This window comes from Heteronotia binoei, chromosome 14 (assembly GCF_032191835.1).
Source record: "Heteronotia binoei isolate CCM8104 ecotype False Entrance Well chromosome 14, APGP_CSIRO_Hbin_v1, whole genome shotgun sequence".
Taxonomy (NCBI): Eukaryota; Metazoa; Chordata; class Lepidosauria; order Squamata; family Gekkonidae; genus Heteronotia; species Heteronotia binoei.
In genome coordinates, this window is record NC_083236.1 from 30,610,525 (window position 1) to 30,637,277 (window position 26,753).

General features: G+C 45.8%; 1 protein-coding gene across 1 annotated transcript in view; it reads right to left on the reverse strand.

Annotated features, from left to right (window-relative positions):
- Positions 1–20,165: 20,165 nt before the first annotated feature.
- Positions 20,166–26,753, reverse strand: part of SMPD3 (sphingomyelin phosphodiesterase 3) — a 144,828-nt gene continuing 138,240 nt past the window's right edge. Inside the window, exons 7-8 of the mRNA XM_060254454.1 lie at positions 25,874–26,036; positions 20,166–20,775 (exon numbers count right to left, since the gene is read on the reverse strand). Coding sequence (XP_060110437.1) covers positions 20,674–20,775; positions 25,874–26,036 — 265 coding nt within the window. The 3' untranslated portion in view covers positions 20,166–20,673. The remainder of the gene's footprint in view (positions 20,776–25,873; positions 26,037–26,753) is intronic.

Consider the following 26,753-nt stretch of genomic DNA (forward strand, 5'->3'; position numbering starts at 1 on the left):
GGTCAGGCATCTAAGAAGCAGGCAGAGTGGTGTCAGCATTGCAGCAGTTGCTGTACGCGTTGCATGCACACCCTATAGCATTTCCCAGAAGGCTTTTCTAGCCAGACTTCCAGTTTTCAGTCCTCATCCTGAAAAGACTGATCTTCCCCTTTAGCAAGCAGCTGGCAACGAACCAGAAGACATGCACTTTGCCTTTTAGCTTGTAACTCCTTCCTCAGCTTTTGCCTGCGATGTTCCAGTGGTGCAGGTGATCGTGGAGGCCTGGGGCTGAACTGGAGGGCAGAGGCTCTTCTGCATCAGCTTCTGGCTGTAACTCTTGACGTACCTGCTCCTCACTCACAGTCCTGCTGGTTGACTTGGATTGAATCTGGACTGGCTACATAGAGCTCCTTCTTGGGGAGTCCTGGCTGGCCCATGACAGGGGTGCTGGCTACGATATCCAGAACTCCAGCCTTCCTCTAGAGAAATTGCTAGCTATCAACAGTTCTAATGATGAGAGTCCCTTTACTCTGGTGATCCCATTGAAGGGAGATTCACCTTCCCCATCTCTCTTCCCCATCACCTTCCACACCTCTCCCCAAGAGACCTTTGCCATCTTCCTTCTGCTTCTAGCTCTGCAAACAGCCTCCCCCATCCCCGCAAAAGTGCAAACCTCACAGGATCCTGGGGGAACAGTTCTTTGGCTTGGAACTTTTGGGAGGGAATGTGCAAATAAGTGCCCTCACTTTTGACATGGTCAAGGATGACCTCCCCCACTTCCTTCTCAGGGAATAAAGCACTACCAAGATTGGAGGCTTTTTTTTTTTTCAAATTTCAGCTTCAGACCTTGGAATGCTCAACCTGCCTGCAAGAAAATTTGAAGACGAGAGAATCCTGGTGGGTTGAAAATTAGTTAGAAACTAGCAATTTTTCTCCTAAGTTCTATATTTCCCTCCTTGCTTCTCCTTATTTGTGCTCATAATAAACTTTTAAAAATTGCTTTTTAGCCCTGAGAGACTTCTTTATGCTATGCTTTCCCCATGGGCTCAGGCCTCTCAGTTTGTGCTACTTAATGTTATAAGGAAGACTGAAGAGGCAGTTATCCCACTGGAGACAAGGAACGAATCACTTCTCTCTCCTGGAGCAGAGAAGGGTGGGTCTGTCTGTCTCTGGCTGCTCAGGATTGTTTTGAGGCAGCAAATTTGGGCCATGAAGAATTAATCCCCCCCCCCCTTCCAGGGTAGCAGCTGTATGTAAGAGCAAATGATCTTAAGGGACCAGGGATTGTGCATAAAGCCTTTTTAAGCAGGTGCACTTCACAATGGGTCCCACATGCATCATATTTGCCCTCTAGAATTTACTATAACAAACCTTATCTTGTTTCAGATTTATCTCTTTTTCTTGCTAAAGATTAGGGATGAGCACAAACCGGCTGGTGAAGTAAATTTCATCACCACTTTTGGCTAGCTCGTGGTTTGCAAAGCAGTGTTTGTGAACTGAAGAGCCGCTGTGAACTTCCATGTATTTTGATGCAGTTTGTGGCTGTTCATTGAAACCCCTGCTAGTTTCTACTCCTCACACAAAACAGCGGAGTGGTTGGTTTAAGTGGTTCAGAGCCATTTAAACCATTGTTTTCTGCTCCTTGCCGCTTTTGGTGGGGAGCAGAGGTTTAAACAGCTCTGAGATGATGAACTTTTTACAGAAAGCAGGGTTTAAATGGCTCACAAACATAAACTGGTTCTGTTTGCAAACTGGTGTATCTGTTTGTGGTTCATTTTATGGTTCAGCTGCGAACTGAACTACAAAAATTTGGTTCGTGCCCATCCTTAGTAAAGATCCTTACATCAGCAGTTCACCTCTCTTTATACAGAGAGAGAGAGAAAGCCAAAGCTTTAAATCTCCTTGAGAGGTATTTGAATGCGTCCGGCCTGAGCCAAAGGTCCAGAGCATACATGTTCTAGAGTGGCGTTTCCTAAAGGCAGGGTCGCGACCCGGCACCGGGCCATGGAGCCCTCAATGCCGGTCCATGGGGCCTCCAGCCCCCTGGCCACCCCTCCCCTTGCATCGGGCCTTCCTCCCCCCCGGGTTGTGCACCTCCGTGGCTCCTTCTCCCACCCTTCCCAACCTCAGGCAGGTCAGTTTCATCTGGCATAAAGGGCCCCCCCCCCCCAATTGCTCGGAAATCGGCGCGGAGCTCATTCCATGCCGGGCCAAGCCGGCAGCAGCTCAAACAGACCGCAGCTGAAAAGGGTGCATGGCTCCTCCCTCCCTGGCACTTCCTTCCCAACCAGAAAGTGCCGAGGAGGGAGGAGCCATGCGCACTTTTCGGCTGTGGTCTGTTTGAGCTGCCACCGGCTTGGCCTGGTGTGGAATGAGCTATGCGCCGATTTCCAAGCAATCGGGCCGTTGGGCAGGGGGCTTTATGCCAGATGAAGCTGACCTGCCTGCGGTGGGGAAGGGAGAGAGAAGGAGGCGTGCGACCCCGGGGGGGAGGCGTGATGTGGGGGAAGGCGGGGGAGCGGCCAGGGGACTGGAGGCCCCGCAGCCTGGTGTTGAGGGCTCCATGGCCGGATTTTCTACCAAGAATGAGCAGTTTTAAAGGTGAGTTGCTCCCGTTTCTTTTCCTTTCTTTTCTCTTTCTTCCTTTTGTCTCTCCTTTCTTTCACTCTTTCCCTCCCTTTTCCTTCCTATTTCCTTTCTCTTTCTTTTTTCTTTTTTTCTATATTTGTTTCCAACTCTCCCTCCCTCCCTCTTTCTTTCTTTCTTTCTTTCTTTCTTTCTTTCTTTCTTTCTTTCTTTCTTTCTTTCTTTCTTTCTTTCTTTCTTTCTTTCTTTCTTTCTTTCTTTCTTTCTTTCTTTCTTTCTTTCTTTCTTTCTTTCTTTCCTCCTTTCTTTTTCTTTCCTCCTTTCTTTCCTCCTTTCTTCCCTCCCTCCCTCCCTCCCTTCCTCCCTTCCTTCCTTCCTTCCTTCCTTCCTTCCTTCCTTCCTTCCTTCCTTCCTTCCTTCCTTCCTTCCTTCCTTCCTTCCTTCCTTCCTTCCTTCCTGCCTGCCTGCCTGCCTGCCTGCCTGCCTGCCTGCCTTTAGCAGCCACTAGATGGCACCAAAGCCTCTGGGAAGCATTTCTGACCTTGACTGACATCAGGTTTTGTACATGGGTTCCTTGTGGAGAAACACACAGCAAAAATGCCTTTTAAAAAAACACACGACTACGATTCACTTTTTGGAAGCCTGCGTTAGCCAATCTCGGAGAACCGGGTTTGATTCCCCACTCTTCCACTTGCAGCTGCTGGAATGGCCTTAGGTCAGCTATAGTTATCACAAGAGTTGTCCTTGAAAGGGCAGCTTCTGTGAGAGCTCTTTCAGCCCCACCTACCTCACAGGGTGTCTGTTGTGGGGGAGGAAGGTAAAGGAGATTGTGAGCCTCTCTGAGACTCTGAGATTTAGAGTGAAGGGTGGGATATAAATCCAGTATCATCATCATCATCTTCTTGCAGCACATAAATTCTACTTGCGAGATAGGGCGGGATATAAATCTAAAAAAAATTTTTTTTTTCCTTTTTCATTGTGTGTCATATGCATGGCCATTGCTTGGAATAGGGTTGGCAGGGATCCACTCCGCTAGCAGAGGCACTTCTCTCTAGCAGTCGGAGCCTCTTGCCTCAAGAGGGGAAAGACTTCTTCTGACTGAAGAAAGCAGTCCTGCCAGTGGAACAGGACCATGAGATCCATCCCACTAACAGTGTAAGGCAAAATGGAGTATGAAAAACACAGATGGAGCAAGCAGGGCTTATTTCAGATGTGAATAGTTGGTCAAGCTGTCCACCAATCCTGCGGCATCATGGGATTTCCCCCCCTGCATTGTCTGAAGAATCCAAGAGTCCTGAGAGTAGTTTGAGGGAGGAGTAGAACAAAGGGGGGGGGGAAGAAGAAGACACTGGATTTATATCCCACTTTTCACTCTTAATCTCAGAGTCTCAGAGCAGTCACAATCTCCTTTGCCTTCCCCCCACAACAGACACCCTGTTAGGTAGGGGGGGACTGAGAGAGCTCTCTCACAGAAGCTGCCCTTTCAAGGACAACTCTTGCAAGAGCTATGGCTGACCCAAGGCCATTCCAGCAGCTGCAAGCGGAGGACTGGGGAATCAAACCTGGTTCTCCCAGGTAAGAGTCCACACACTTAACCACTACAACAAACTTGCCTTTGAAGAAAGACCCTTCACAGCCATCTGCCTTCTAGCAGGGTCTGGAAAGCAGAATCCACTTTTGCCATTCTAAGACATGTCTATACTGACATGACCAGTTCTGCAGGCTAGGTGCATATTCTAATAAAGTTCTTCTTCTTCAATTGGTGCCTTTTCTAGGAACCTGAAAACCATCCCTCAGTGCCTATTACATCATCCCTAAGGAAAAGAACCCTTTTAACCACAGCCTGAAAGCAAATGTGAAGAGCCTCCTTGAAGAAAACAAATAGTTGTATGCATGCAAGTCACCTTGGATTGAAAAGGGACTGGCCTGGATGTGTGGCTCAGTGTTCAGGGCTACCAGGTGGAATCTGTGGGGCTAACTTCATGGAGTCCCGGAGCTGGGCTGAGTTCCAAAGGGAGCTTTAGGACATGTGTGGAAACTCCTGCGGAGACTGGCAGAGGCCCATCTTTAGCAGAGTTGTAAGGAAAAAGAGGCTGACGGAGGGAGTCCAAATTTCCCCTTGCAAGAGGAAATTAATTCCTACCCACCTTGCTGTGAATGTATACTAAGGTACAAGATGTCCCTTGTCTTAGAGATGAAGATAAATACATTTTGAAATGCACAGTAAATATATATATTTTAAAAACCCTGGAGAAGTAACCTACTTACTAACATTTCTGTCTTGAAGGCTTTGGGTTTGGTCCAGCATTTTAAAAACTAGAAATTTAGAACAAACATTTAACCTCTCACAGGGCTGTTGAGAAACTCCACGAATCACCTAACAAAACCCAGTGCTCAGCTGAAGTGGGCCAAGCTCCACAAAAGTCAAGCTGAACAGGAAGGTTTCCTTGGTCTGCAATAGTAAAAACAAGCCCTCTGGAAGAACCTAACCGGCATTCTCCAGAATTTGGCGTAATATTTGTGTACTTACCTTCAGGGCTGGCCCTGCCAATAGGCAAACTAGGTGATTGCCTAGGGCGCCTGCTTTCTGGGGGTGAGGAATTGGGCACCCCCCCATGTGACTTGATGACGTTATCAGTGGGGGGGGGGGTGCCAGAAGTTAGCCTTGCCTAGGGTGCCAGACAGTCTAGGGCTGGCCCTGCTTACATTGCAGTGTATTTCTCAGTTTGATGTCCCTGTGGGTTAATGAACAGATGACTAACAGCCGACTTAAGTTGCTGTGCAGAAATCTCGTTCCATGTTCCCCTAGACTCCAGTGACTTTGAACAAAATTTTGCTTTTGCATGTCATCATTCATGAAATTGCCCACTTTCTGGGGGTTTGCCTCCTCGTTGCATGTTTTCCAAATCCTGCTTTGGTACAATATTTCCAGAAAGGTCATACTCAGAGCAAGTTTGTGTGAAGAAGAAGGTGTGGATTTACTGACCTCTATGTGCACATCCAGCACCATCCCCCCCCTTCCCATCCCCTTACATCTCCCTGTGAGGTGGGTGGGGCTGAGAGAGCTCTTGCAGCAGCTGCCCTTTCAAGGACAACTCCTACAATAGCTATAGTTGGCCATTCCAACAGCTGCAAGTGGAGGAGTGGGGAATCAAACCCGGTTCTCCCAGATAAGAGTCCACACGCTTAACCACTACACCAAATTGGTTTTAATTTCTACATTTTGCTCGTGGAAAGGGCAGGATAGAAATCAAATAAATGGCAATGCTATAGCCAGTAGCTAGGGAGAAGACAATGGATAAGAATCCAGACTAAACTGGCAATCTGCACTAATTCCCCCATTCCCGCTGCAGCCCCCCCCCCTCGATGTCACTCTCAGAGTTCTCAGAGACTCCTGTGCCCCAAGAGCACCGTTTCATGGAGATCAGTGGGCTGCAGAGGAAGGAGGGAGACAGCAAAGTTCCATTCTGCCACTGGAAATTTTAGTCTGGCTCCAACCCGCTATCTTTTCTCAAAAGATTTTTGCGTGCGTGGGTGGGTGGGTGGGTGGGTGTACATATGAGCTCATTAAAAGAAATACATGTACTGTGCTCAGTCTTATTAGCCTGGGTTTTATTGATTTCCTTTAGCTCCAACGGGAGAAACAGGAATGGCTTCGGGCTCAGTTTGCACCTCATATCTACAGCCTATGGGAAAGCTCGAAAAAAAAGGGGGCAGACAGTCTAAACCTTTCGTCTTCGGTGCGTGAGCTGCAGTCAATAAAGTCCAACTCCACTGAGGTTGTGCGTGTTCGATGGATATCAGCTGACTTGGTAGCTTGTGGCACTCATCGATCTATACTAACTTGGTTAATGGCTAAGCAATAGAGGTGGACAGATTTTTAGTTCAGCAAAGGGAAGCATCAACCTAGTAGAACAGGGGTGGCCAACGGTAGCTCTCCAGATGTTTTTTGCCTACAACTCCCATCAGCCCCAGCCATTGGCCATGCTGGCTGGGGCTGATGGGAGTTGTAGGCAAAAAACATCTGGAGAGCTACCGTTGGCCACCCCTGTAGTAGAAGAATATTCATCTTGAAGAGAGTCGACGGGGTCTCGTCGCCTAAAACTCTATATGAAGCTCAAATTCTAGCTTTGCTGTTGATTCTCATTAGGGAGTCATATAATCTGCACCACAAAAAGAGGCACAACTGTTCTTCTCTTAGTTCTGGGTGAGGGGGTTTCTATTCATTTTGGCAGCTATCCCCATATGGCAGAGTATTGTAAGCAAACCAAGGATGGTGTGGCAGAGGAGAACAGGCTGATTCTGGTCTGGAAATTAAGTGAATGAGGAGCAGCTGTGGCCCAAACTTGACCCAAAATGTGAGTGGTCCAATACAGGACTCCTGCTGGAACTACAAGGTTGACTTGGAGTCTGATCCCCAAATGAAGCTGGCAGAAGTGTAACAACAGTATCACAGGATCAGAACAACGATCCACTGAGACCAGCATCCTGGCCCGTGCAGCATCTGCCCTCAAAAGGCCTTCAAGAAGGATGCTGAGACCCAAACTTGTCCCTGTGGTTGCCCCTGCCTCCAGCGCTGGTATTCAGATGTACCCACTTCTGAACATGGAGCAGGCCATGGTTGCTTCCACACAAGGAGGCTTCCTATGCCCCTCAATTCAGCACCAGAGAGGTGTGGCTTCCCTGTGATGTCATATAGTTACCCATATTCTGACGTTTGCCTCCCCATCCCCAGATAAGAACATAAAAGAAGCCATGTTGGATCAGGCCAGTGGCTCATCTGGTCCAACACTCTGTGTCACACAGTGGCCCAAAAAAGGAAGTTCACAAGTGGGGCTAGAAGCCCTTCCACTTTGCCCACCCCCAAGCACCAAGAATACAGAGTATCACTGCCCAACAGTTCCAATAATATGCTGTGGCTAATAGCCACTGATGGACCTCTGCTCCATATTTCTATCCAAACTCCTCTTGAAGCTAGCTATGCTTGTAGCCGCCGCCACCTTCTGTAGCAGTGAATTCCACATGTTAATCACCCTTTGGGTGAAGAAGTACTTCCTTTTATCCATTCTAACCCGACTGCTCAGCAATTTCATTGAATGCCCACGAGTTCTTGTATTGTGAGAAAGGGAGAAAAGGACTTCTTTCTCTACTTTCTCCATCCCATGCATAATCTTGTAAACCTCTATCATGTCACCCCGCAGTCGACGTTTCTCCAAGCTAAAGAGCTCCAAGCGTTTTAACCTTTCTTCATAGGGAAAGTGTTCCAACCCTTTAATCATTCTAGTTGCCCTTTTCTGGACTTTTTCCAGTGCTATAATATCCTTTTGCCAGTTTGGTGTAGTGGTTAAGTGTGTGGACTCTTATCTGGGAGAACTGGGTTTGATTCCCCACTCCTCCACTTGCACCTGCTGGAATGGGCTTGGGTTAGCCATAGCCCTGGCAGAGGTTGTCCTTGAAAGGGCAGCTGCTGTAAGAGCTCTCTTAGCCCCATCCACCTCACAGGGTGTCTGTTGTGGGGGAGGAAGGTAAAGGAGATTGTGAGCCACTCTGAGACTCTTCGGAGTGGAGGGCGGGATATAAATCCAATATCTTCATCTTCTTCCTCTTCTTTTTGAGGTGTGGTGATCAGAATTGTACACAGTATTCCAAATGAGACTGCACCATCAATTTATACAGGGGCATTATGATACTGGCTGATTTGTTTTCAATTCCCTTCCTAATAATTCCCAGCATGGTGTTGGCCTTTTTTATTGCAATCGCACACAGTCTTGACTTTTTCAGTGAGCTATCTACAATGACCCCAAGATCTCTCTCTTGGTCTTGATTATCTTAGAAAGATAATCCTCAAAACAGGTTTGGGAAGAATGTGGGTGGGAAGTGGGGTTGCCTGGTCCTTCATGGCAATCAGTGGGGGATAGGGGAAAGATTTACTATAGAAAGAAGGCCTAGGCCACGTTGCTGGCATCACACAGGAAGTGATGTCATCATGCTAGCAACTTCCGGGCAACACTTTGGTATTTGAGCAAAAACTCTATTGTAAAATCAACTCCTACCATAAAGTTTTGCCCAAATTCCAGAGTATTGCCTGGAAGTCACTGACATGATTATGTCACTTCCTGTGCAATGCCAGCAACTTTGCCTAGGCCTTTTTCTTTCTATTGGTAAGTCCCCCCCACTGCCCAGCTGATTGGCAGTTGCAGGGGGCAGGGCCTGGAAGTGGGGGACCCCCACCTTCACTGGGGGACCCTAAATAAAAAATAGAAATAAGCTAATAATAATAATGGGGAGGTATGCATTTCTATGCCTCTCTCCCCACAATTTCTCCTTGTTCTTCTCACTGTCACAGTGGGTATTTTGCCTGTTGTTTTTTAAATTAGTAGTAGAGCTACTGTAAAATGCTGCAGCTATACACCTATTACTGCTTACAAACAAACAAAGAAAACTCCTGAAGGGAATGGAGGAATGGTGGGTGCAAGAGGTAAACATGGATAAAATTTCTGAGTGGAGACTCTGTGGCTGCTGTACTCAGCTTTGTGTCTACTGTGGTCATGAGAGCAAAACAGAGAAACATCCCTCACTTTTGGAAGCATCTAGAGCCCTGTGGTGCAGAGTGGTAAACTGCAGTACTGCAGTCCAAGCTCTGCTCACAACCTGAGTTTGATCCCAATGGAAGCTGGGTTCAGGTAGCCATCTCAAGGTTGACTCAGCCTTCCATCCTTCCAAGGTCGGTAAAATAAGTACCCAGCTTTCTGGAGGGAAAGTGTAGATGACTGGGGAAGGCAGTGGCAAACCACCCCGTAAAAAGTCTACCGTGAAAACTTCATGATGTGACGTCACCCCATGGGTCAGTAATTACTCGATGCTTGTACAGGGGGACTACCTTTACTACTATATTTTTGTTTCTTTCTCCCATCAGTTTCACAATGCACATTTCACCTCTGTGGCCCTTTGGTCTCCTTAAAAAATTTCTGGTGCCCTCTCAGTGAATCCTGACCCATTCCCTTGAGATGACCTAGACCAGCAAACTCATCATCCTTCAAGGATTAATCATCCCAGAACAGATTATGTCAGGCACTCTAGGGACTGGAACCCAGAACCTGGGGCCATGAGATCCAGAAACATGATCTGCACACTACCTAACCTGCTTGTTTTCAGGGATGAACTGTTGCCTCACTCTTCTCTGCATAACAATACCCTTCTGAAGGTGGCCAACAGTACATCGCCTGGCAGGATCCTGTGAGAGTTTCTGCAATCAGCTGATTGAAGGAGCCCATAGTATTTTGCCTGGAGAGACATTTTTTTCCTTTTCCTTTTTAGAAGGAACGCACAGGAACACAGTTCCGACTGGCTTGGCATAAGGAGGTGTGGCCTAATATGCAAACAAACCCCACCAGGCTATGTCTACAAAAAAGCTCTGCATGAAACAATGGTGGTGTCAGGGGTGTGGCCTAATATGCAAATGAGTTCCTGCTGGGCTTTTTCTACCAAAAAAAGCCCTGCCTGGAGATAGAAAACTGTTGTCTCCAGTTTCAGTGAAAACTGTGCTGGCTCTTCTGAGTTGAGTTTCTTGCCTCTGCCTTAGACTGCTTTGACTTTAGCATAACCCACCCCACAGGATTGTTGTGAGGATAAAGGGCAAGAGAGGAGAGCTGTCTCTACCACCCTGAGCAACTTGGAGGGCAAAATATGATAGACGTATCAGGCCTTGGCAGTCCAGAAGCTTCATGCAACTTGCTAAACAGGGGGTATATCTCTGTGGTACCTGAGAAGGGCGCTGGGCAAGAATACTAATTTCTACAGCATCATAGGGTGGCTGTGGTGTCTCTTCTGCATTTCCACTAGAAGCGATGTTGCAGTCCACATGTTGCAATTTTTTCAAGGGTTCTGCTCCTTGAAAGCCCCAAGTAGTTGCTGAGGGCAGGGTTGCAAGTTGGGATGCCAATCCCCAGTTGGGACAGGGAAAAAGGTTACAGAAACCTCTGTGAAAACCAGCCTCCAAAAAGATATAATAAGCAATTTTACTTCAATAAATACTCAAGGAATATCTCAAAAAATAAATGCTACAATAAAGGTACATAAGGAACCCAAAGTCATTTGAATTGTATAAAACTTTCCGTAAGCTCATAGAAGCGAATGCGAAACACGGGATAAAGTACTACCACTTTGCGTATCACTCCTTGTGCCTTGCTGTACAGAAGAAATTGTTTGGAGCACTGATCTCCGTGAACAATGTCACCATTGGAATTGCTACCTACACCCATTTGTTAAGTAATATGGGACACTGATTTGATTCTAAGTGATTTTGGGTGAGGGTTTGGGTGTTCCTTATGTTGCTTTATTGTAGTATTTATTGTTTGAGATATTCCTTGAGTATTTATTGAAGTAAAATAGCTTATTGTATATTTTTGGAGGCTGGTTTTTGTGGAGCTTTCTGTAACCTTTCCCCCTGCTCCATTATCTGCGTTGCTCTTTGTTTGTTGCACAATCCCCAGTTGGGGACAGGGGATCCCCCCTGGTTCAGAGGCCTTCCCCCTGCTTCAGAGTTATCTGAAAGTGGATGGGGGGGGGAGGGGAAATGTCCACTTGGCAGCTTGTGGAGAATTGATCTATAGGTATCTGAGGCTCTAGGGGCCTGTTTGTTAACATAAGAACATAAGAGAAGCCATGTTAGATCAGGCCAATGGCCCATCCAGTCCAACACTCTGTGTCACACAGTGGCCAATATATGTATGTGTTGAGGTAGAGGCAGCTCCTCAAAATGCTCTCCAAGTTTCTAAAAGATTGGACCAGGGGGTCCAATTCTACAAGCCCCAAAAGAAGTTTCCTCCCTCCTCCATTATTTCTAATGGAAGGAAGGCATTTAAAAGGAATGTGTTCCCTTTAAATGTGATGGCCAAAATTGCCTTCAGAGTTCAGTTGTGCTTGTCACACTCTTGCTCCTGGCTCCACCCCCAAAGTCTCCATATATTTCCTGAGTCGGACTTGGCAACCCTAGTTGCAACCATATTCTGCATCAGGTTTTCGGTCCCCCAGTAGGAAATAACCCCCCACCTCTATGAAGAGTTATCAGTCCTCCGGAATAGCAACACAACCATTTTTTTAAATGGATGTTGGGCTACTGGAGTGATATAACTTCCTGGATAAACCCTAAAGTGTCATCACACTCCTCTAGGAATCACAAAGATTCGTTGGTGTACCATAGAGTTTCCAGTGATCCCTAGAGAGGATAGAAGTCACTTCCAGGGAAGTCTCCCCCTACCCCATGTGCCCATCTGTGCCGGGCCTGGCAATCCAAATTCTATGGTACATTATAGTCTGCCTTCCAAAGCTAATATTTCCTTGTGTGGAACAAATCCCTGTATTCTGGAGATCATTTGTAATTCCAGGAAAACCTTAGCCCCATCTTGATGTTCGTAACTCTAAAGCAAATTGAGGCCTAGTGTGCCCCTGAAGCCTTTGGAGATTTACTGCAAATAAGAAGTAATGTAGAAGCATTACCTAGTTGATAAGGAGTGAATCTCTCCACTTCCATATTTTTCACTAGAACCCTGTCCAGAGAATCCAAACAGATGGGTATTTTTTCCAGCCTTATATTTTTATTATCATTTGCATCATCCATTAATTCCTTTCAGCACCAATAAAAATGAGGGAGGAAAGAATTAGATTCACTAGTCCAAAATACCTTTCAAAGGAGGAGTAAGCTGTTCATTTCTTTACACACACAAAAAAATTGTTGGAACATTTTCTTTTGGCTTTCCTACGTACCAGAAGGTTTTATGTGCTTACCATATAAAAAACATTTTGTTTTAGATACAGAAAAAAGTCATTGAAATTAAAAAAAATCGTAGGCTTTCTAAACCTATTAATACAATATTTATAAAGACAAAGATTCATTGATTAAAATATATGCAGGTTATGGATGGATGAATAATAATTCATTTTAATTCAAGCTGGGTGTCAATGAAATCTGTTAATGGGTGGCATTTTGACAAGACATGACTGAATTCTCCATTGTCCCCTCTTCCACCTTGGTGGACCCAGACAGGGTCTCTTAACGGTGCGCTTTGGACTGATTCCAACAGATCGGCATTCCAAATAAACCCAAATCATGGCAGACAGCCTTAATATTGAAGGAGAAGCCATCCATTAGAGACTCAGAGAATAGCTTTAAGCAACACAAGTGGAATGTCTGGATTGGATATCAATCAGTACTTCCTAGTGATCAGCATGTCTGGGGAACCAGGGTCAGTTCAAGAACATAATGCTCGAGGAAGCTCTGGAAACTTATGTGGTGAGGAGAGTTTTAAGGTGAAAGACTCATGGAAGTATTTTTTCAGTACCTGAATCTCTCGAATCATGAAGAAACACATTTAAAAATCTCTATGTAAGAACCGTCTTGTTGCATGAGGTCAAATGTTCAGCATTCTGGGTTGGATCCACTCAGCTTTTTCATTCAATTTTACCCAATTTCTCTTCCTTACTACAGCTCCAATCGCACATGGCTTTTGTCCATGCAGGTCTCATGATTCCCAGCATAGCCCTTTGGGTTTTCAGAGGATGCCCACCTTTTACCAGCAACCCCCCACACCCCAGCTGGATCCAACCCTCTGCTTCCAGCAGAACTTTGAGGGGGCATATGGTCAAGAGTCCTTCCTGAGCTTTTTTAGTTGTGGCTACTAGTTGCGGCTACACGATATTCTCCAAAATTCTTTTTAAAAGAGAGAGAGAATCATTCTTTCATTCCATAGTTCAGGGGAGAACTCGACTTTGAGAGTTGTCTGTTTTTTAATATTGAAGTTTGGCACTCTTAGATCAAGAGATCTGGATGCTACATGTTGTACTCCATCCTTCCCTATTCTACACAGGTAGCCTTCATGCACCAATTTAAGGTACAGTGAGTGTGTTGGCCAAGACACCAAAGCTTTTTAGTCATGACCATGAACTAAGGTAGAGGATGTTTTCTTCCAGGTAATCTAAAATACAGAATCTATAAACAAAATAATAACGCTCACCTGCAGGGCCTACACTCTGACCTTGATGTCCCAAGCTAGTCCTGGTAAGTACTTGGATAGAAGACCACCAAGGAAGTTCTATGTTGTTATACAGAGGCAGGCAAAGACAAACCACTTCTGAACATATCTTGCCTTGAAAACCCCCATGGGGGCACCAAAGTCAGCTGCAATTTACTGCACTTTCCACCCCCTAGGGTCTATGGATGCTACAAAATATTGAAAGTGCATGGCATTTATGCAAAACCATTAATCCTGCTGGTCATTTTGGTGCTCTGTGGCTCTGCTCTTTCTTGGTGTTGTACAGATAGCAGGACAACTATAGCAGTCCACTGCTAGTCCCACATATATTGCCTGGGTAAATGACCTTGGACTCCTGAGGTTGGATCTAGCCAACTTTTTCATTCCATCTCACCTGATCCCCCCTTTCTACAGTTCCCATCCCACATGACTTTTGCCCAGGCAGTTCCCATTATCCTCAGCATAGATTTTGTTTGCATGCTCAAAGGGGACCCTCTCCTCTTTTCTTCATCAGTAGAAAAAATGGTTGGATCTGACCTGTGGTTCCTGAGAAAGCAACATTATCATTGACAGCAAATGGCTTTGAGGAGATATAAATGCTTTCTGTTCTTTTGTATTTGATTTTTATCATTTTTTTTTAAATCTCTCCAGTTTCTGGGAGCTCACTAAGTCAACCAGCTATACACTTATAAACTGTATGGCTGAAGCCAAATCTTCATTGGCTGGATCCAACTAGCTTTTTTACACAATCACATCCAGTTTCCCTCTCCTTAGTACAGCCCCCAACCCATGTGGCTTTTGAACATGGAGCTCCCATAATCCCCAGTGTGGCTATTTAGGGTGGTGAGACAAGGTCCCTCTTTTTTTTTTTCCACCAGCAGAAAAACTGACTGGATCCAACCCTACGGGGGGGAGGTGCATGCAACAAAGGCATAAACTGGAGTTCTTCTGCATTCCCAGTATCAGCATGATAATTTCACACACATGATGCATGTCCAAACCTTTAGCGTTCTCATGTTCATAGCAAGCTCTTGCTGTTTTGTGGTACAACTCTGGCCTTTTGCTGAGGCCTCAAATCACAGGACGCATGGTCTCAGGAACTGGTTCTTGAATACAAAACGCAGGCATGTGAACTCAGTTGTGGTCATGCTTCTGTAATTTATGTAAATGGGGCAAGTGGAAAAGGGTTGTCCCATTTTTGTGTTCTGAAGAGAAAACTCCACTCACTTCATATCTATCAGTGTCCTTCACAAAGAACACTCTGTGCATGTGTTTGGTGCTGTCAAATTGCATCTAAGCTCCAAACCTTTAATTCAAAGAGGTCCGATTCCTCTTGGGCATGGGCACCAACAACACACCTCTCAAAGAGGGCCTCTGTTTGCAAGAGCTGGAAAAAGACATGGCCAGCCAAGCATTCCAGCTCCATTTCTAGAGACTAATATTTGGGTTTAAAATGGAAAGAGGTGCTCTGAATAAAACTTGTGGCACTGTGGATTCAGATCAAGGTCAGTTTATGCGGGACACTGGGATGTTCTCCAGGATTATGCCCTCATCTGACTTTGGTTCTCATTCATGTCACTAAATATAAAACAGGGCTTGAAGACCCTAAGTAGAATTATGCCCTTCCTTTGGAGCCAATGCACTAAAACCTCATTGAAGTAAATGGTCTTAGAAGGGTATAACTCTGTTCAGGATCACACTGTTAGCTGGGCACATGGCTATCCAAGTAGCATGTCACTTAGCAATAATGACAAAGAATTAGGTCATGGTTGCATTGGAGTTTTCCTCTTTTAACTTTTAAAATATATATTTAATATATTGAATCGGGAATGTCCTTTTGTTACTCCATTTTCTGGAGCAAGGAAGCCAGTTTTTTTCCCCATGGGCCCTCTAACGGTTTCCAACTTAGCAAAGCAGATCAAGGTATCAGAAGGCACAAGGTCTATGCACTAAAAGCAGGCAAGGAATACAATTCCCCCTCCTAAATGTTTCCCACACTGTTTGACCACAATACTGTTCAACGGTAATGGACAACATCCGTTATGGCTAATCCAAAAGTAGTCCACTCTTAAAAAAACAACAAAAAAAAACAAGAATTTTTTTCCTGCTGTTAAAAATGGAGAATCTCCAAGAATCATAAACTCAGGAAATTTACCTCAGAACTGACCCTCCCCTTCCCCCCCAAAAAATCTCAATGCATCTAAAATCAAGAGTAATAAACTTGGTTCTCATCTGAGATAGCAAGAATGCACAGAAAGTTGAACAAAAAGGAATTTAGACAGTCATTAGTTGCTTGTTTTTACTGTAAATAATATAGTACTGTTTGGCAGTCATTTGTACAGTTTTACTTCTATACCACACAGTATGTCTACTGGAGCTACTGAGGGGTCTTAGAGAATGCAGCGAGCCAACTGTAATTTACACGGTTAGGAAAGCTATTAAAATACTGCACCTTGAGTTAATATTACTACGAGTGGCAGATGTTCTAGGCAGAGATGGTGGTCTGCTGACACATTGTAATTCATACTGCTTTTTTTTTTTAAATGGAAAATAAAATACAAGCGAGTTAGAAAACAGAAGCAATGACTCAGATTTTTTTTTAAAAAAAACCCCTCAGATTTGGCTGGGTCTATAAGCTAGTAAATGCTTTGCTTTGCACACAGGAAGAGAAAGTTAGTGGAAATAAGGTTGCATGATATAGCTCCCTTCTGCTAAACTGGATCCTATGCTAAGTGTTCCTTCAAGCCTTCCTCCAATTGAGTTGTTTTTTCCTGTTAGAGAGAGCCTTCCTAAGATGATGTTTTTCTCTACTGGAGGAAGATTTGGTGGAATGGAGTCGGAAGAGGCGTAAGATCTAAGCCCACATCTTTGTCTCTGAAAATGAAACCCTGCTCTGGCCAAAGGGAGGGCTGGTTCTATCTTCCCACAAGCTGGTGGCCATGAGCCATCACCGCTTTAGGTACAGCATGGCTACTAAGCCGCAAACCAAACTAGGTTTCTGCAGGCTTGATCAGAAGTGGAAAAGATGAGCAAGGGGGAGGATATGGAACTGCAAACCCCCCTCCCCAAACTCTCCTCCAAAGTCCTATTTCTCCACCCAGTTGCTAGATGTGTTTTTGCCATGAGAGGAAGAAAGAACAGCTTGTAGGAAAATGTGTTTGGGGGAGTAAACAGCAGCAAGAAATTATGAGGCATCCTTCCCATGCCCCTTTCCTAAAGAGCACCCCCTGCTGTTTTTCAGAGGTTTGGAGACCCAGGTTTTGGGGCCCAACTCTCCCATTCCCCTTCTACCTTTTAGCTGATTTTGGCTCTTGTAACAAAACTTTAAACCAAGTGGTGGCTACTCTTAACTGCATGTTAAATGTTTTCCTCAGGTTGGGTAGAGAGGCAGGTTCAGAAATTCTGTGTTTCACAGGCATGGAGTAGCCTGATTTGGATTGGGACCATGGCACGAGGGGAGAGAGGGAGGTCTTCTGCACCATGACTGCAGGGCTTAGCCACCAGCCTTGGCTTCATTTTCGGGTATAACTGGATTCCCTAACCCAATCCCAGTTCACAAGCTGCTCTGTCAAAGCATTCCCAGAGTGTAGCTAATCCCTTTACAACTATTCTTCCGAGCATGCCCTTCTCAATCAATTTAATTTTACTTCATTTGTTTCTCCAGAAATCTTTATCCCCCTACCAATCAGTTTCCTCCCATGTGCTGATGTTTTAACTCCTTCCTTTCACTGTATTCCTTTGTTTTTGGAAGTGGCAGAACACTGGTTCTGGTATAACACTGGGACCATATCAGTCTTCTAATCAGGGCCCTAGAGAAGAATTTCCCAGCAAATAAATGTGAAATGGTAAGCAAAAGAGCTTCTTATTCCTGAAGGTATGTCTTCCATAGCATAACTGTGTCTGATGCTGTATCCCACACAGCCAATTCTATTGTCACCTGTACAGTGTAGCCCCACCCCCTCCTCCTCTGCTGATTCTCCTGCTCCTTTGGTCGATGCAACAACCATGTGGTGAGGACCAATGGCATCATTCCTTCTCGTGCAAAGGATACCTAGCCCACATGCCAAATTCCTACATCTGACTGCCGTCAGAGCAGTATTATGACAACCCAGAGGAGAAAAACAAAAAGAAGTTCTGATGCCCCCACAGCTAAGTGTGGATCGGTCCACGTTGTTGGAGAATCTTGCAATGGGGGACCAGCCTCAGTGGAGTCTGCTTTATGGTGGTGCAGCTGTGGTCTTGCATGGGATGCCTTAGGGATGAACGTTTGCCCCAAACAAGGCCCAACATTTAGGGGACTGGCTGGTTCCAGTGTTTCAATGTAGCACACCTGTGGTCTTCTTACAGGTAGGGGGATGAAGCTTGGCCCACTTTGGGCAGAGGAACCCATCCCTATTCCATGCCTTGCTGGCATCTGAAGGTACTAAGTGGGTCACCATCATTTGGTTTAGGAGAAGGTCATCATCTTTCTCTTCCCCACATTACTCTCTAGATTCTCCTTGGTTGTTGAGGTGGCCTAATTCAGATATTGCTGGAGTCATTGCACTTTTCCTGTGGCTGGATCCCACGACTGCTCAGGTAATACCTGAACAATAGATTTTTATGCACTGGTGGCAGCAGCTTCTCAGCTGTCATGATGGGTATCAGTGTGGGCCATCCATTTATCTAGTCCACTGAGATTCTTCGACCAGATGTTATTGACCTCACAAGGGATTCAGCCCCAGGGAATTGGAAACATTGTTCCCTCCCCAGCAGTGCATTTAGCAGGTCTAAAGCCAGCTTATATCTTGTAATAACTGACTAGGATTTGGCTAGACTGTACACTTCGAACTGCAACTTGATGGGGTTTGTCTAGTTCAATACTTCCTCTACATGTTCTACATGTAGAGGACTAGGCTGTAAGGGAGGAATCAGGCTTCTCCTCTTCTTGACATGCTAATTTTTATTTGGGGAGAAAGATTTCCCCATGTGGAAAAGCCATTCATATCACATGGACTGGTGCTGCCGCATGAATGTATGCGCATATGAGATCCCAGGTTCAAACCTTTGCGTCTTCCATTAATAAGGAGTGCCAGCAGCAGGACTGGGACATCACCCTCCCCCAGTGGGATTGAGGCACCCAGCGGCCAGACAATGTTGGTCAAAGTAGACCAAATGGCAAAAAGAGAAGACACCTTTGAACCACGCCCTCCCCCTCCCCCCCCCCCGTAACCTTCAAGCATAAGTGATACAGTGCAGGGAAACCTTTGCTACTTGCATCAGCTGCAGGTATAAACCGGGCCTTGGTGATTTCGTTTGCAGCAGCTTAGTTTGCACTGTATGCAGGGGTCCATCCAGGATATTTTTTTGTGGGGGGGCTTGGACAGAGGTGCCACTCCCTTCTTCTGCTGGCTTGTATCTTCCTTCCCTCCCACCCACCTGCACATCTCCTACCTACCTGTGTGTCCTTCTACTGCCCACTTGAAAATTCTCTAGGGTTGCCGGGTGGGCGATGGGGAGAATTGCTGGGAGCAGCAGAGAGGCCCATCCAATATGCAGCAATGTGTCTAAATCACTATGTGCCCGGAAATGATGTAATCACTTCCAGGACATCAGGGTGATGCTCTGGTATTTGGGCAAAAGCTCTATGGTAAATTTGGTTTCTACCATAGAGGTTTTGCCCAAATACCAGAGTGTCATCCTGATGCCCTGGATGTGATCACATCCCTCCAAGATCATGTGGACAGTGATGTAGACACGTTGCTGCATGTCGGATAGATCACCCTCTTTTTCAGGTTAAGTTCCCCCCACCAGCCAGCTGATCAGTGGTGGGGCGGTGGGGTCTAAAGCCCTCCCAGTGGCCATCCTAACAGCTGCCTGCAGCCCTTTCCACTAAGCAGTGCCTGCAGTTGGGACTATGAGTGGTGGAGTGCAAGCAAGTGAATGGGTGGAGTTGACAGCAGAATTGCCAATGTCCAGGTGGGTCCTGGAGATCTCCCACTATTATAACTGATCTCCAAATGGCAGAGATCAGTTCACCTGGAGAAAATGGCCACTTTGGAAGGTGAACTCTATGGCATCACATCCCAATGAAGTCCCTCCCCTCCCCAAACCCTGTCCTCCTCAGGCTCCACTCACCAAAACTTCAGGTATTTTGCAACCCAGAGCTGGCAACGCAGAGCTGACAGCAGTGGCCTCCCCCCCAAACCTTGGGATCCAGCAGATGCCCCACTTCAGCAAATGCTGACGCCAGCCCCGACTGCATTAAAAATGTATTAAGTTTTAGCTTTACGTTTAAATGGAGAGCCCACAGGAAATACTCTGCTATTTTACAAACTGGGCACATCTCGTCTAGAAGAAATTGAATATGGAGGTTGAATTCTAAGTTCCAGAACACTGTCATCTGGGCAGCTTGGATTCTAAATTCTCAAGGGCGGTCCTTGTATTTCTCCCCTCCCCTCCCCTCCACGGTCTCTTCCTGACCGTTCTGTCCCCCCCAAGGGAGTGGCATGCAACGCGGATGCATGCTTCTGATGCAGGCATGCTACTACGACATTAACAGGCTACAAAATTAAAAAGAGAAAGTAAGCATTTAGCTCGTTAAGAATATATAAAGAAATGATGCCAAAAAAAGACTCACTTTCGGAGCCGCACTAACACAGAGACGGATTACAAACTAAATTTGTGCTATATATAAGTATATAAAAAAAGAAGAAGTTAGTAAGAATGGCACTGGTTCAGAAGGAATTGGGACTTCTAGCTTGGTTCCTTTCAGTCCACAGTGAAAGTTATAGAAATACAGGCCTGCCCGGTGGCCTGGGCAACTTGCGATGCTTGTCTGTGGCTTGGCCCCCTCACCTCCCAAACACCCCCTCCCATCCACTCTTGCCTTCCCTTTTTAACATCCTCCTGCCTTGGTTGCGAATGGTGAGGAATGTCAAAAGCAGGTGGAGCAATGGCTGCAGGAGAGCCTGAGTCAGGCCTGGTCCGTCTTGTGGGGAAGGGGGGAGCGCCAGAAAACGTCATTCTTTGACCTGCATCTTGGTCACATCACAAGTTTGGAAGTTCCCTCTTCTAAATTCTCAGAAATGGTCCTTCTTTAAGGATCCTCCTCTCCCGTGGAGACCATCAGGCGCATGGCGACAGGCAGGTGATCTGTCAGGCCTGCTAACTGGGTAATAAAGCTGAACTCTTCCACTTCCTGCAGAGAAACAACAGACAAAAGGCTTTTTAGGTCCAGTAAAGGCTGGCATATGAGGGGCCATTTCCCCACTTTCTGGTTTCAGCCTGCCTTTCACAAGGGCAGAATCAAAACTGACGTACAAATCCTGGCAACTGGCAGGGGATGGGGTGTGTGTGTGAGAGGGGGGGGAGGCCTAGGCTATATCACTGGTGACATCACCTCTGACATCTACCGGAAGTGATGTCAATATGTTTGAACATCCTGGTGATGCTCCGGTATTTGAGGCAAAACCCCTAGAATAAAAATGGCTTCTGTCATAGAGTTTCTGTCCAAAGTGTCAACAGGATGTCATTGATGACATCACTTCTGGTACACACTGGAAGTACCATCACTACAATGTAACCTGAGCCTCCCTCCTGCTCCTGGTGAATCTCCTTGCTGGCCAGCTGATTGGCAGCAGTGGGGGAGGGGGGGACTGGGACAGGGAATCCCCTGCCTCCCTTTACAAAATCCATTTTGCTGTGGGCAGATTCCTGATCTGGAAATCAGAATGCCAGCTATTTGTTACTTCAGTCAAAATAAAAAAAAATTGAGGCCAGGACTATAAATTACAGACAGCCTTCTATTTAAAAAAGGCACTCTCAAATTTAGTTTAAGGAAGGATGGGAGCTCAGCAAGGATGTGATTTCGTACAGTCCACCCTCTAAGACATTTTTCTTCAAGGGAACAGATCATTGTTGTTGATCAGTTGCAATTCCGAGAGATATCTAGGCCCCACTCAAAGGCTGGCAATTCGATCCTGCCCACAGCACCATTTTCCTCCCATCATCCCCTAGGAGCTGCCATTTCTCACCCCCTAAAGCAAGAGTGTCAAATGTCTGTCCTGCAGGCCAGAACTGGCCCATCCAGGGCTTTAATCAGTCCCCTGGGCTCTTTTCTCTCCCCTCCTGTCCTCACCGTTTGAAGCACCAAGGTTGACCTAGTTCCCTTCTCTTTCAGTTCCCTGCCTTTCAACCTTGTCTTTGCAGGCTGAGGCACAGACAAAGCTGCAAGGAAAACCTGGAATGGACTCTTCATCAAAGCTGCAGGGAGAACGTGGAGCGGATTTTCCATTAAGGTCTCTGTGCCCAGATAGATAGGGCTCAGGGACCTTGATGGAAGATCCATTCCATGCTTTCCTTGCAGCTTTGTCTATGCTGCAGTGTGTTTCAATGGAGTGAAGATCAGTTTCCTTTCAGCGTTGCTATATAGACAGTGAAGCTCAGGCTTCTTGGCGTTGTGTCCTTGCAAATAAAAGTTTGATGCTTTGAGCCAGCTTGTCCGAGCCATTGTGTTCCGAGTTCGCTACAAGGTGCTGGTTATTACCTTTAAAGCCCTATATGGCCGAGGACCTGCCTACCTTGGGACCGCCTTTCCCCATATGTTCCTCAGAGAGCACTGAGATCTAGTTCTCAAAACCTTTTAAAAATCCCTGGACCAAGGGAGGCTAGATTGAAATCAACGAGGGAGCAAGCCTTCTCAACAATGGCTCCCCAATGGTGGAATCAACTACCAGAGGAGGTGTGAGCCCTGCGAGACCTAAACCAGTTTCGCAGGGCTTGCAAAACCGCCCTCTTTCAGCTCGCTTTTGGATGAAGCCCGAGATATGACAGTTAGCCATTCCATACACATTCTGAATGCAGAACCTTAAATGATAAATCAGAATGGTTTTCTCTTGTAATTAAGTTCTAGTTTAATTTATGAATGTAACTTAATTTATTTAACTGTTTATAGTAATGATTGTATTTTAATATATTTTATTGTACCATGGTACTTACCATGCCTGTTAGCCGCCCTGAGCCGGCCTTTGGCGGGGGAGGGCAGGATACAAAAATAAATTTATTATTTATTATTATTATTGTCTCTGCTGACCTAGTGAGTACTCAAATTTGGGTACCCACAGTCAAAGAGGGATATTCCACCAGAGACCCATTGCTAATCTGAGTAGACCCAAGTTTGTGTGTGTGGGGGGAGGAAGCTTGCAATGCCATTTCATTGTTTTCCCAGGCTCAGAGCATTTTATAATTTTAGTTTCTGCTGTGATCGCTATGCTTTTTCTTGATGTTTTATTTTAAAAATTGCATTGCCAGTCCTGCTATCCCCTACCTTTCCATTTTAAACAAAATATTGCAAGAGTTTTAAGCGTGTTTGTATTTTAAGTTAAAAATAATATATTTAATTATATTTGTGTCCTTTATAAAGTTTATATCTCTGTTACCTCACATTACATTTTATGACACACATGGCCTGGCCCCACAAAGTTCCATTTGTGTCAGATCCAGGCCTCCTAACAAATAAAATTGACATCCCTGCCCTAAAGGCTTTTGAAGGGCTTTTAACAATCATGGCAGTTGATGGAGGACTATAATGCCCAGTTCACGATCTGCTCATGGAGGAAGTGAAAACTGCTATGTCATTATTTATTTGTATGATGTTTTTATCTGTTACTATTTTTCCTATTATCTCCTATTTATTGTATTTTTTGTATATTTTATTATATTGTACACTGCCCTGAGCCCTTTGGGGGAGGGTGGTCTATAAATGTAATAAATAATAATAGCTAAATTAATTAATTTAAATGTTTATATCCTGCCTTTCCTTATAGTGCAAGGCTATAGCCATTATTGATTTTTAGAAAGCCCTCTAAAAGCCCTCTTGAAGAAGAAGAAGATGATGAAGATATTGGATTTATATCCCGCCCTCCACTCCGAAGAGTCTCAGAGTGGCTCACAATCTCCTTTACCTTCCTCCCCCACAACAGACACCCTGTGAGGTGGGTGGGGCTGGAGAGGGCTCTCACAGCAGCTGCCCTTTCAAGGACAACCTCTGCCAGAGCTATGGCTGACCCAAGGCCATGCTAGCAGGTGCAAGTGGAGGAGTGAGGAATCAAACCTGGTTCTCCCAGATAAGAGTCCGCACACTTAACCACTACACCAAACTGGCTCTCCCAACACCAAACTGGCTTGGTGATACAGTGGGCGTGGTGGGGGTGGTGGGAATGCTCAGCAAATGGTGGCTAATAGAGGGAAGGGCATAGAAAACTCCTCTGCAGAAACTCTGTTGCATTGGGCGGGGCTTTTGCAGCAGGTATGAATAAAAAATGGAGAATCCTTTTAAACATTTTTATTGATAACATATGGTAACAAAATCTAATTATATCACTGTAGCAGTGATGACACTCTTGCCCTCACTGAGAACGTAGTTCAGTAAAAATGGAGAATCCTTGTTGTGTGGATGCATCTTCAAGCACAACCACGGTGGCATTGTTTCCCAGTTTCTTCGTTTCTCCTCCTGACATCTATCAACAAAGAGTCTGGGAAAGATCAGGATAAATGTTTTTTGCCTGACCACATGCTTACACCAGGACAGGCACGTCACCAAGGACTGCAGCAAGCATGTCAATTGTGGCCGTAACTCCTTTCATTGACTAGAACCATTGGAGGCAGCAGTGGGCTTGTTCCTTTCTGAATGACAAGGCAGAAGCCACCTTTTCCCTTGAAAATGGAATCAAGGCCAGATAATGGCCCAGATGTCCAAGATCTAGGCCCAAGTAGATATGACATTGAAACAGGGCTTTTTTTTTTTTTTTTAGAAAAACCCAGCAGGAGCACATTTGCATATTAGACCACACCCCCGGATGCCAAGCCAGCTGGAACTGCATTCTTCTGCATTCCTGCTCAACCCCCCCCCCCCCCGCCCCCCGAATTGAACTCATGGACTGGTCCCCATGGGGAATGGCAATAGAACAATGGCTACAAGCTCCCCATGAAGCCTCACTTCTGCAGCGCTGCAGAAATCCATCAGCTGGGATACAGAGCTTTCCCCATTTGTGCCCTGGCTGCCAGAACCTCTCTGGCTACCAGGCTATATATCCTGCTTATTAATTATAATGGCTTTAAGGTGCCTTACAAGTGATAATTAGATAAAATGACACAGCTTACTGATTGACTCTACACAGACAAAAACAGACATACAGTGATGCGTGAAGAACCCATCAATCTCTAATTAGTGGCCAGGAGCCAGGAGAAGAACCCATGCCTTGCATGAGCCCCAGTTTGTTCACAAGTCTGAATAGTCATAGTCTGAACTATGCCTCCGCATCTGCCACCTCAGTATCTGTGCAAGGAGTTGTTGCTTTTCTTTGTAAATGCCGAGGTCTGCGCTCTGTGAGTGCTCAGAGGTTAAGCTCAAACTGCCCCTAACTAGGAACTGAGGTGGGAGGAGAGCTAGCTCTTTTCTTTTAACCAGACTCCTTGTCTGGGCTACTGGAACTTAACCTCTGAGCATTCAGACTGCAAAGTTTGCATCGCCAAAGAGTAACAGCAGGTCCTTGCACAGATCTGGAGGTGAAACGTCATTTCATCATATCAACCGCAACCCATTTCCTGAGGTTTCTAAAAGCCATCAGTATTTTGCGCACTGGGACATTTCAGCCTGTGTACCGCCTGCCTGAGACCTTCATCCAGGGACAGACCAGGCAGTTATAATGGCCCAGAAGTAAGGCAAGTTGAACAGGCTCTGTGATGTTATGAGCCAGGGCTATAGGGGCAACTCAGCTCAGATCTAGCCAGCAGTTGCTCTTTCCCACTTGTTGCTGCTTCCTGCGTTGCCACCAACTGGGGGTTGCTGCTATTGGAGGCTCTGAACAAGGAGACTCTGCAGCACTGGCGAAATTGCTGGAGGGTTGGCTCTGCTTGTTTCAGGCAGCCAGTGAGTGGTCTTCCAAGTCAGGGGCTGTTGTGTCTTGCATTTCAGTCCCGAAATTACAACACAGCGGACGCTATGGAGGTGACCAGTAGAAGTCCACTGGTCTCCAGATGTAGCTCCGCAAATACACTCTGCCAATCAAGATCTGTGGCGGGAAGTTTAACTGGCCAGGATTGGACCTGGCCAGACTGAGGGTTGTTCCAGGGTATGTATATAATCGGGACCCGGCCCGCGTTGCCTCACCATGTGATGTACTCACTAATAAAGCATGTTGCCTTCAGCACGTCTCATCACTCAGTACATTACAGGGGCCCTCCAAGAACTTTCCTTGTAAGTGAAATGGTCAATCCGTTCTCTGCTTTCCACTTACCACTTTCCACTCCAGGTACAGTCCTTCTTCTGTGTACAGCATATAGTCAATCCGCCTCCCATTGCCTTTCAGCGCTGCTTTCCTCCCCTTCTGACTCGAGCCATGGGTCTTGCTGGTGGGGAAGACGAGGTACCTTTTGCGCCCGTCTTCACTTTCCATTGTCCTGGTTCACAAACACACACAGTCATTTATCGCCAAGTCAGTTCAGCACTACTGTCACTGACTTCTTGTCCAAAAAATTGGTTGTCTTAAGTGATGTTTCCCTTGGCATGGAACAAAAGAAAGGCCTTGCTAGAGAAGTACAGAACACAAGCAGAACCTACCCAACTAGACCTAAACTCCATCTATGACAACATTCTTTCTCCAGAGAACTGGGGAGCCAATATGAACAAGACACGCCCCCCACTCTTTGTCCACCCACACCAGTAGTCTGTGGACCTGGGAGACCCCATTCAGTCCTCAAGATTAACAGCTCCTCCATGAGTTTCCCTTCTAAAGCTGCCACTAATTGTGCACTATGTAAAGAAATATTGCACACTCTCTTTTTAAAGTTGGCATTTTAGAAATGCTATTTTTTCCCCCAGCTAACGTATGAAATGGCTTTGCATCAAATCAGGTTGTCTTTTTGCCATCCAAAAATCTTTGTGAGCATCTGCTATTTTGAGATCCTTCATCTAGAGATGCCAGGGATTGAAGCTGGGAACATCATCGTGCAAAAGCAGATGCTCTCTCACTAAGCGAGAGCCCCATATTGAAGGAGCCTTAAACTGAATCAGATCATTGACCATCAAGGTCAGTATCGTCTCCTCTGCCTGGTGGCAGCTCTCCAGAGATCTTTGTGAACATCTGCTACTTTGAGACTCTTTAACCAGACATGCTA